General features: G+C 35.6%; 1 protein-coding gene across 9 annotated transcripts in view; it reads right to left on the bottom strand.

The window, feature by feature from the left end:
* LOC120307839 (WD repeat containing planar cell polarity effector) overlaps positions 1–12381 on the bottom strand; it is a 168275-nt gene that overhangs the window by 20100 nt on the left and 135794 nt on the right. For 7 of the 9 annotated variants that reach the window (XM_039343003.1, XM_039343007.1, XM_039343002.1 and 4 more), the window contains one exon: positions 11681–11783. The exons of 1 other annotated variant lie outside the window; for it this stretch is intronic. In XM_039343003.1, coding sequence (XP_039198937.1) covers positions 11681–11783 — 103 coding nt within the window. Of the gene's footprint in view, positions 1–9354; positions 11558–11680; positions 11784–12381 lie in introns of those variants that run through there. One more of the 9 variants, XM_039343010.1, reaches the window with a different exon arrangement.

Here is a 12381-nt window from a genome sequence, read left to right on the forward strand (position 1 = left end):
TATGAACTAAATCATATTCCTGATGAATATACAGTAGAGGTGACAAATAGATTTAAGGAACTGGATCTGATAGACAGAGTGCCTGAAGAACTATGGATGGAAGTTCGCAACATTGTACAAGAGGTAGCAACTAAAACCATCCCAAAGAAAAAGAAATGCAAGAAAGCAAAATGGCTGTCTGAGGAAGCTTTGCAAATAGCTGAGGAAAGAAGGGAAGCGAAAGGCAAAGGAGAAAGAGAAAGATACACCCAATTGAATGCAGAATTCCAGAGAGTAGCTAGAAGAGATAAGAATGCCTTCTTAAATGAACAGTGCAAAGAAATAGAAGAAAACAACAGAATAGGGAGGACCAGAGATCTCTTCAAGAAAATTGGAGATATGAAGGGAATGTTTCATGCAAAGATGGGCATGATAAAGGACCAAAATGGCAGAGACCTAACAGAGGCAGAAGAGATTAAGAAGAGATGGCAAAACTACACAGAAGAACTATACAAGAATGAGCTTAACATCCCAGATAACCACAATGAGATGGTCACTGACCTCGAACCAGACATCCTAGAATGTGAAGTGAAATGGGCCTTAGAAAATCTGAGCAACAACAAAGCTAGTGGAGGTGACAGTATTCCAGCTGAGCTATTCAAAATCTTAAAAGACGATGCAGTAAAAGTGCTACACTCAATTTGCCAGCAAATTTGGAAAACTCAACAGTGGCCACAGGATTGGAAAAGGTCAGTTTACATTCCAATTCCAAAGAAAGGCAATGCCAAAGAATGTTCAAACTATCGCACCATTGCACTCATTTCACATGCTAGTAAAGTTATGCTTAAAATCCTACAAGCTAGACTCCAGCAGTATGTGGATCGAGAACTACCAGAAGTACAGGCAGGATTTCGAAGAGGCAGAGGAACTAGAGATCAAATTGCCAACATACGCTGGATCATGGAGAAAGCTAGGGAGTTCCAGAAAAACATCTACTTCTGCTTCATTGACTATGCAAAAGCCTTTGATTATGTGGATCACAACAAATTGTGGCAAGTTCTTAAAGAGATGGGAGTACCAGACCATCTCATTTGTCTCCTGAGAAACCTATATGCGGGTCAAGAAGCAACAGTGAGAACCGAACACGGAACCACTGATTGGTTCAAAATTGGAAAAGGAGTCCGGCAAGGCTGTATACTGTCGCCCTGCCTATTTAACTTATATGCAGAGCACATCATGAGAAAGGCAGGGCTAGATGAATCAAAAGTTGGAATTAAGATTGCCGGGAGAAATATCAACAACCTAAGATATGCAGATGATACCACTCTAATGGCAGAAAGTGAAGAGGAACTAAAGAGCCTCTTGATGCGGGTGAAGAAGGAGAGTGCAAAAGTTGGCTTGAAACTCAACATTAAGAAAACCAAAATCATGGCATCCGGCCCTCTCAATTCCTGGCAAATAGATGGGGAAGAAATGGAGGTAGTGACAGATTTTATTTTTCTGGGCTCCAAGATCACCTCAGATGGGGACTGCAGCCAAGAAATTAAAAGACGCTTGCTCCTGGGGAGGAAAGCTATGGCAAATCTAGACAGCATTCTAAAAAGCAGAGACATCACCCTGCCAACAAAAGTGCGTATAGTCCAGGCCATGGTTTTCCCAGTTGCAATGTATGGCTGTGAAAGTTGGACCATAAGAAAGGCTGAGCGCAAAAGAATTGAGGCCTTTGAACTATGGTGCTGGAGAAGACTCCTGCGAGTCCCTTGGACTGCAAGGCGTTCAAACCGGTCAGTCCTAGAAGAGATCAACCCCGACTGCTCTTTAGAAGGCCAGATCCTGAAGTTGAAACTCAAGTACTTTGGCCACCTAATGAGAAGGAAGGATTCACTGGAGAAGAGCCTAATGCTGGGAAAGATTGAGGGCAATAGAAGAAGGGGACGACAGAGAATGAGATGGCTGGATGGAGTCACTGAAGCAGTAGGTGTGAATTTAAATGGACTCCAGAAGATGGTAGAGGACAAGAAGACCTGGAGGAACATTGTCCATGGGGTCGCGACGGGTCGGACACGACTTCGCAATTAACAACAACACTAAAAATAGGTCCTATGTTCTAATACTGTCATTCTACACAAACAAAATCAAAAGAGAAATTCATAATAAAGTCCAGTGATGCACTAGTAGACATATATCAAAATAATAATTAAAACAATTTCTGCTGGATTTCAAATTATCTATGCTTTAATGACAGTCATACAACAACTACTTTACCACTTGTACACCATTAGTAAATGTGACTACAGCAGAAGTATTATGTTACCATCCCATTTGGCACTCTCAACAAAAGAAATCCCAGCTCTTTAGACTGACCAAGAGTGTAACTTAATTGAAAAATGCATCTAGACTCAGCAGAAACAAAGAGAGTTCTGGGATTTTCCTGCGAAAACCCACATAGATACCTCCCCTCTTCCTCTCTGGGCCACCCACAGTTCATAGTTTACTAACTGAGTTCATTTCTTTTGCTTTGGGAAAAATTGTCTGCTTCAGTCAAACATTCTTCATGACTTGGCCTTGGCAGATAATGTCTCCTCGGCAACAGAAGGTTCACTTGCATTCATAGTCCCCCCCCCCAGGAATTTACCACCCTCCTGCAGTCACTGTATGGCAAAGCTGCAAGCGAAAGCAGGTGCAGGCAACTATGGAGTCGAGTCAGGTCTGACATATTAGCTATAAAGACATAGCCAATGAACTAAGTGTGGAGATGTCCCTTCTACTGTACACATTTACCAATTAACCTGCAGACATTGGCGTAAAAAAACAGTAAAGCACTGGCAAACTAGACTCCAAGGCTTGACTCTGCACAAGCCAGAAAACACTACTTTCATCCCATAACAGGAAAACAGGTTGCAGTAAGTTGAAAGTAAGTAGGAGACAACACCATGTGTTTATGCTCTCCATAAACAGTTGGTGGTTCACACTTGTAAGGGAACAAATTGGCAGTGCATATATGTCCTATGTTACTGTTTATTCATGAGAGAAAATTCTTTAATGCTTTTTTTCTGATTTGCAATTGGTGGTGGTTTTATAAAACATAGCATTATATTTATTACAGAAGAATAAATGGATAATTTTTGGAAGTGGAAGATGTGATTTGGCACATAGTATCCATGTTTTGTATTGCTCAGATAGTATTGTCTAACCATTACTGGATGATGTGTATGTTTAAAAAGCCTAGACTTGCCTTTTAGTGCTAGTTGAAAATATGCTTCGTCAGGGAAGACAATACAAATACTTAAATGTGCTTTTAAGGCCATAGACATGAAAGTGGTTTAGATATCAGAACCCAACTTGCTTTAAACATCTCTTTATAACCATGATTGACAGTTTATAATTTACAAGAAGGGTGTGGCTACTAAATTTATTAAAGCAGATACAAGTACTGGTTTTTCAGCATTTATGCCTATCTCTTGTCTACCAGTTGGCTTTCATGGCTAAGGCGGGATGAGAACTCACCATCTCCTGGATTCTAGCCTGGTGCCGTAATTACTAGACCAAACTGGCTCTGGAAATATGCTAAAATATTTGAAAAAGCACAATCATTTGAGCTCCTCCAAATTAAGTGATCTGTTAGGTTTGCTATGATCTATATTATAGTATTATTTGAATTATCTTCCCTCCCTACTTCAGCCAAGCCACAGCCCCCTCCTAATCCATAAAAAAAATAGTTGAAAATATAATGGCATAAAAGGTAGCACGCTATGCTAGATTTAGGCCATTTAAGGTTTGAGTGCTAAACTACAGAAGCCAACAAAAACTCACCATATAGTTAAGTATAAAACTGTTTTCAGTAGTAAAAATGTTTTTCTTCTAATGGCACTGAATTCTGTACTTGTCTGTAGACAGCAAAGCCATTAGATTTTATATACTAAATTTAGTGGTCTTATGGGGGACTTCTTTTTTGATGATGATATTTGTTCACTTATTCCAACCAGCTGTTGCATTTATTGCCATTCTGGGGATGCTGACAGTCAATGGCTCTGATTAGTTATGGCATAATTAATATACTTCCATGTCCTTTATATTGTCATTCAAGAACTATGTTTGACTGACTTTTAATATTAAATAATAATTTAATCTTAATGCTATGTTTTTAGTTGCAGTGTAGATTTTATCAATCTTAATTTCCAATCGATTGGTCTTTAGAATTTGTAAAACAAATCTTTTTCCTTGTAAATTAGATAGAAGTACAAAACTAGTGTTAACTATTGGAGTTGCTCAAAAGGTATATTTTCCTGTTCAAGTCCACCTATCCTCTTTAGCAAAGCCTCTCCTCCAAATTAATAATCTAATTAAATAATATGTACTGGATTTAGGCAGAAGGATTTGTATTCAGAAATTTCTGTGCACTGTGTTGATAGTTCAGCATTTGTACTTTGGGTCACACTTTAGAATACTTTTAGTCAGCCTATTTGCAAAACTAATTAGCTATTTTCATAAAGTCTGGATACGAGAGAATTTGAGTGAGTAGATTACACATATTAACATTTTTTTATTATAGTGTTTTAAAATTTTGCTGTAATATCTTCCCATATCTATGAATTTTCTGGAAACACTATTTGGTTAAAACACCTATTTTCAAGTTTAGAAAAAATGATTCCTCTTGAAATTCCTTAGCTGACACATCTGTGATGTGTTACACCCTGTCACATCATATTACATCTTGCAGAATAAACAGAAGAAAGGTTATAAACTCAGTGTGCATACCAACTGCTAACAAGAATGTGTTTTTGCCAACTACTATCTAAATGAATGCACTCAGAAGTGACAATCCTAGGATCAGATAATTTCTGGCTGAAATTCCTTATCCATCTGCTGGTAGAAAAGTCCCATTTCTAATATAATAGTAAACAATATTTATGCACAAACTTAATGATTAGGAATAAACCAATCCATATCTCTATATACCTATGCCTATTTATATTTATAGTAAATATTTATATTTAAAATTACTACAAAGGTTAGGATCAATAAGAAAATAAAGATTTTTTTTTGTTATACTGAGTTGATTTATTCTTAAGGAAAGGCACTTTGTTTACTTATTCATTGTAGCCAGCAGTGACAATGACATATCATCACTAAGATGATTCCTGATAGCATCACCTTGTACTTGATACATGTGGCCGATCATATTATTGGTGCCCTGTATCTTCATGGTTCATTGTTTGTATTAAATAAGGAAACTATACCGATTATTGAAGACACAATGCTGAAATACTGGATTTATGGATGCTACCATAATACTTTTTTCTTAAAATACAGTTCATCTCCTTTCCTGTTCCTCATTTTTACTGAATATTGCAAGCCGATTCAGTATGATTTGATGATGTTTGTTTCAGGGGTGTTATTCCAGTACACAGAGAGCAAATTATACAGATTGATAATGAATCATTTCAACCAATACAAAGACTTAGTATAAAGCTGAAAAGTCTACCACATATGTTAAATATTTAACACTGATTGGAAGGGTTATGATACAAGGGGAAAATGATGTTTATCATGTAAATTTCAATAAGGACAGGCTAGGAAAACCAGTTGCCTTTAATGTACACATATATATTAGAAGTGTCAATCATTTGCAGTGGAATATATAGATCAAAATAGATAGCATGACATTGGAAAAGCAAACAGAAGTGGTCTCAGTTATTGTGGCCATGTCCTTTAATCAAACCAAGAAAAAACATGAGCTATTGCTCAGCTTCCACATAAAGCAGTGACTGTAGTTCACTGTTTAAAAACTATAAAATACTGAAGATAATATCTGTATAAAAATTTAAAACAGAAGTAAATCTCAGAGTGGCTTTATAAAATATATTTTATAATAGCTCTATGATGTAGCTATTATGGCTCTATGATGTGGCTATTCTAAGTAACATGGTTACAGTTTTATGAACATTTCAACACTGTTCTATTAAATAACACATCATCAGATGTTGCCACATTATTATGCTTTGATTTCTGAAACAGTTCAATGTTTGTAGATCTTTGCATTGAATAAAGATGGAAATATTGTTAGATATTTCTATACTACAATAAGAGCACAGTTGCCTTATCTTTATACAGAATTGCTCTAAATCACCATTTTATGTAACAAATAGCACATATATGTTAAGATAATAACATTTTATCTTATTTCAGGTTAATCTATGGCTGGGCTCCAGTCCAGAGAGAAATAATTAATGTGCATCAGTTTTCCATTTCTTGCGTCCATAATTTTAATATGATGGTATAGATTGCTCTCTCTCTCGTCACACATATACATGCACAAATAATCTGTGCGTCATATAGAAGATAATTGGTGCAGCTGTACTAAATCATAAAATCACAGAAGACAATGTGGTACAACTATTAATATAATCTGAGATTACTGTAATGGTATATAAAACACAATATGGTAATACAATTGTTTACACATTAGTCTACTGTAATTCTATTCTATACTAAAGATCGTTTATTTTGTTTTGCCCAATAATGACTTAATTTGATTAAAAATACATTTTATCATATTAAAATGTGATTAAAAATTGATTTTGTTTTATTTCACAAAGGTAACATGACATATTTTAGATTTTTAGTTAATGTAGGATACTTTATAGTTCCATACATATAACCATAAATTAAACTTTAACTTGAAAACTTTTTTCAAGTGAATCATTTTAAAAAAATTTAAAAAAAATCAAAAGTTCATGTTAGGTATTGGGCCACTGATTAAATCCTGGAAGGACTTTAATAATAATGAAGGTATACAAGTTATAATAGAAAACGTTTCTTATGTTACAAAACTGCAAAGCAGCCAACAATTAAAGACAATGTTTCTTTATAAAAAGAGAGGGCTTTGGAATTTCTCTTTGAACTATGCATCATTTATTGGGAATCTTGTCACAACACGAATCCCTTTGGGGTGAATGCAATTGATTTGAAGGTTAAAATAAATTAATCTTGCTGCCACCTATTGCAATTTATTGGAAGCTGGCCTTGGGAAACACACTGACATTTACTACATCGGCTTCAAAATGCAGTAATGTATTTATGAGTAACTTGTTCATCTTCACAAGCTTTTATTAATTATGGCATTTTAAATGACCTGTATTAAGGTCATTTAAATTTGTATTAGTTTTGCTAAGAGTTTAATGTTATTATCTCTCCTTGGTAATAACTACAAGTTTCATCACTTTTACATTAACAATATTGAGATGTTTGCTAAGGCAGAATTCCATTCTCCTCTTTTGCCCATTGCCCCATCTCTTTTCTCCTTTATGCTAACAATGCAGCCATACTGTTTGTAACCCAAGTTGGTCTCTGAAGATGCCTTAAAGCTCTATTACTAAAAGAAAATTCCTCTAAAACCAAAGTATTGGTATTCTTTAGAAACTACCAATTTCAGGCCCCAATTAGATGAACAAATTCATTGCCCAGGTAAAATCCTTTAAATACTTAAGTGCCTATTCTCAATCTTTTGCCTGCTGGTCTACCCAAACAAAAGAGCTTTTAGTATAAACCAAAGCATCCCTTGCTATTGCTAAACTGCAGGCCAATTTGCTAATAATTATGTCCCAGCAGTTATTAACTATTTATAGCTAAAGTTCTGGGTTTGATGCTGCTTGGTGCTCTGTTATGTATTTACCACGAATCTACTAACGTAGAAGCAATACAGTCAAAATTCTTTAAAATCTTACTACAAATTCTTTATTCAAATTCTAATGTTCTAACACAACTACATTTCCTTTGGGGATCAATTAAGACTGCCAGCTTAGATTCTGGCTGGAGCAAGTCTGTTGGAGAACTTTCTTAGTTGCCTCTCATCCTAGACAAGGCATTCTATTTTTCATAAATTCCTATTCTTTTAATTAATTAGGCAGAAATTAAATGAATCACGAATCTAATACTGTAATAACATATAGCAGTTTCAACGGTGAGTGCAGTGTATCACAAGAAATGTAGTTTTAGTAGAATATAGATTCTACTGAAATTGGAATTTGATTATTAGATGATTTCAACCATAATTTCTCTTGAGGCCAATTATCAAATATTTCATATGTTATGAACGTGGGAAATATTAAAATGGACTTTTCTGCTTTAATTGCCTTTACTGTGTTTTGGGCTTTAAGCTCTTTTCCAGTTCTCTGGTAGTACTCTGGTGCTCCAGAATTTTTGAAAAATATGGTTCAGTGGTTCTGAGATCACATCTGCCAGCTTCTTCAGAATTCTGGGATGCAGTCCATTTGGTCCTGGTGATTTGAACTTGTCTAGAGTGGATAGGTTCTCTTTCCATTTTCTTGCCTATTTGGACTTGTATTTGGGTTAAAATACACACATTTTTATCATTGTTTTGTTGTATTTCTATGGAGGTGTAATTATTTCTTACATAGAGTGTAACTCCACCTCTTTTATTAGTTCTGTTTTGAACAGTTTGAATCCCTCTAGCAGCTGTATGTTCCAGTCATGGGTTTCATCCCACCAAGTTTTGGTAGTGGCAGTGATGTCATATCTGCCCTCATGTATTAGGATTTCAAATTCACTCTGTTTGTTCCTCATACTTTGAACATTAGTGTATAGGCATCTGAGTCCTTTTTGACTAATTCTGTGTTCGGGTTTTACACCTCCTGTTTTGTATCTGAGTTCCCCTTCTTTCTTACTATTTGGTTAATTGCCCTGAGATTTGTACTTGGATTTAAGCTTTCAAAAATTCATCTCCCTCCCCCTCCAGTTTTAGTTTAAAGCACTTTGGATAAGTTCAACCAGTTGGTTTCCCAAGATATTTATCCCATTTCCTCTGAGGTGTAGCTCATCACCTGCTAGAAATAGAACTGCATTGCTAGAAGCAATTCCAGAACTCTTTGTTGCCATTGCTAACTGAATTATGGTAGTTGTTAGGCTAGGACCCACTCTGATACAATCCTTTCCAGCACTGAACCCAGTAAGTTAAGGAACTGCCTTGTCTTCAACTACCCCCAATTGCCCTTTTGGATGCCTTACACTCTTCTGCTTGACTTGCTGCCCTGTGCTCTGCTTGCCCTACTGCCCTGTCAGCCCTGCTGCTCTGCCAGAGGCCAGGTGACACTTGCTGTCTTCCTCCCACTGCTGATAAATGTAGCCAGCTTGGTTGTAGGAGAGGCAACTGCTGGCTATGCCAGGCCTTCTTCCCAAGGCTACTTGCATTGTTCTCTAAATCAGAGGTCCCCAACCTTTTGGGCACCAGAGACCGGTTCTGTGGAGAGAGGTTTTTCCGCGGACCAGAGAGTGCATGGTTTTGTGTGCTGCCTGTATCCCATGGATGGGGCTTTGCTTGTTTATGTGGACCGGTTGCTGGCATGCCACAGCCCAGTACTGGTCCAAGGACTGGAGATTGGGGACCCCTGCTCTAAATCAAGCAGGCCATTGTCATTATGCTTTGGAAGGCCTCAGGAGCTTTCTGAAGGCTTTCAGAAGCATCGTGGAAGTAAGCCAGTAAAAGCCAGTTGGGGCTGGCAGGACCAGTGAGTGCAGAGTGACAGGGTCAGCAGGGTGAGTGGAGCCCAGACCAGCAGGATAGCAGGTGACTGGAGGCCAGGAAGATGGCAACAGCTCAAACTTTGCACTATGGTGCTGGGATGGCTGGCCACAATTTAAATATTAATGTTTTGAATAATAAATATAAAATCAATGGCAGACAGCTATTTATATTGGTCCATGTCTGTAATATATTGGGTTGGTAGTAGATTGATATTTTTGCTAAGATCAAGTGGGTTTTTTTTAAATTACAGTTTCATGTAGACTTTATTGGGTTAGGGTTAACTTTCTGAAAATCAATGAGAATTCTAAATACACATGGTTGCATTGGAATAGGGCAGCTATTAACGAGAGGATACAGTTATACTAAAAAGTTATACCTGTGATGTCAGAGACCTAAACTCCAGACACCCCTGGAGCAACAAGCAGTTGGAATATTGGAAAAAAAAAATCATTTTTTCAACAAAATAATGAGAAAATTGCTCCAGTTCTGTCTATATGAAATAGGAGGCACATTCTCCTTTCCTAGATTATTGTGAGGGTGAAGATTATCACATGATTATATACAAAGTTCATGTAAAATTCTATAGCAATAGTCCATATTACCTGTCTCCACTTTGAATAGAAGCTGGGGTGAACAAGGAGCAGGACTTAATACCTTTTTAGAACTAAAAGTGCTATTTTGATCTTATAATGCTATAAATACATTCACATGGGATTTCAAACATAAAAAGCCCTTTGAGACTTTGGCCTCTTAAAAAGCTTTTATCTAATTAAACTCAACAATATTTATTTGTCCCCAGGCAATAGGCAAAAGATAGTTAGTTTTTGCCTTCAACAAATCTCAAATGAAACAAGCAAATGTTCCATTGCCTGAGTTGCTAAACCCACTCTTAATTTTCACTGGGCAGGAAATAGTTGCTCATTAACTTATATATTATATTTGGCAAACAACATTCTTATAAGTAGGTCACATTACAAACTCAGGGTTTAATTTTCTTTACCACATTACAACTAATGTTTTACTGTCTTACTTTAGTCTGTTCAAACTACATAAGCCAGTCTGATTATTACAATGGACACAGAGAACTGCATAAGAAGAAACTATTTCTGTTTTAAGTTTTAAGAGAGACAAATCACTTATTAAAGAATGGGGTACAGATCAAGGATTATTTGGTTATGAAAGTGAATGGAATAACACAGAAAATATTAAGAATGAAAGGTAGCTGTTATCATGTATATTTTAGTATAGAAACATGTGCATTGGCAAACAAATGCAAAATGACCAGTGATAATTCTCTGATGTCATAATCAAATGGTCACAAAGTCTAACATTTTTCCCAAACAAATTTGCTATGATCAAAATAACATATTTACCCTGAGAATGCAATGTTTGCCCCAAATAAATTTGTCTTCTTTAATTTTATGTAATAAAATATATAATATAAGGTATTTTAATCTGTTGCATTTAACAATAGAGCATTCACACATGTTTTCAAAAATACAAGACTGAAAAGCAAAGCAAAATTATATTCCTGAAGCCAGGACTTTCTTTATATTTTTGATATACATAAACATTTGCTTACATATGCATCAATAATACATCTCAAGAAATGGAGATATTTTGGATGTATCAATCTGTACCAAAATTAAATACATTAAGAACATTGATAACTATTCATACAATTGTAGATAGGGCCAATTTTGCAAACTTTGAACTTTTGAAAGATGTTGATGTATGAACTGACATATATATTTTTGAATAAAATCTGCAAATAAGATGGTGATAGATTTGATTTATTAAAGGAAATGTCTCTAAAAACCATTTGAGGATATTCCTTTGAATATAATGCATAACTGTCAATATAAATGTCAAGATCTAGATTTTTGTTTTCAATAGTCAATATAGTATAATTTGTTATCTTTGTTTTATTTTGTCAAGAAGTCTTATGCCTTTGAGGACTTCTAAAATGCTGCCATTGTCACTAAAAGCTGTTTCTGTATGCTTTTCTTTCTTCATAAAGATGCCAACACTGTTCTTCCAACCAAAAAAAAATTCCAATTAGTCTATATCCTTACTACAAGCATAACATGACAGTGATACAAGAACAAGTATTGATTTAAACAAAAAGCCATTTTTAAAAACAGTGTTCATTCTTACCAACTCCAGTAGTTATTGATTCTGTGTCAATGTTGTTAGCTTTTTTCTTTGCCACTGCAGCTAGTGCCAATTCACCCTTATCTAGTGCAAAGTAATGGATGTCCTTTAGAAATAAACCAAAATAAAAGATTAATCTAAAATGAATCTTGGGCAGGTAACAAAGAAGAATTTAAAAGGTTCTTTATTCCTTAGATCAGATACAGAGTTGGAAATGATGAGACTATATTTATAATTTTCTCTGTGTTATTCTGGAAATGCAGGTTTATAATCCAACTTGTATTTCTTTACTGGTACTTAGTAATGAATGAAGCAGTAACCATTAACAGAAAGAATAGAGCCACTCAATTCTGTGGTACAACTAAACTTTTAATAAACTGCTTAGATGTTCTTATTGTAAAAACCAAAGCTTTTGCAAATATCCTAGTATAAAGGAAACATGAAGGTTTATAATGAAGGTATATTTTTCCTAACATTTCCTAATGATTTATGATATCCTAATAAATATTTTTTTTGTCTTTTTATTCCTGAATGTCTCCAATCTGGATTTTTTACTTTGTTTATTTGAGTCTGAAAATTAGAGACATAAGTAACTTGGAAAACTTCATTTTATATTCTAAATTAGACCAAATCAGCATTTTATGCCCCCCCCCCCGCCACATCTGTCCTTTTGGCTGTCCCTATCAGGCCTGTGTGAGGTCAAT

The sequence above is a fragment of the Crotalus tigris genome, unplaced genomic scaffold, assembly GCF_016545835.1.
Source record: "Crotalus tigris isolate CLP2741 ecotype Arizona unplaced genomic scaffold, ASM1654583v1 scf7180000017831.1706817, whole genome shotgun sequence".
NCBI classification, from domain to species: Eukaryota; Metazoa; Chordata; class Lepidosauria; order Squamata; family Viperidae; genus Crotalus; species Crotalus tigris.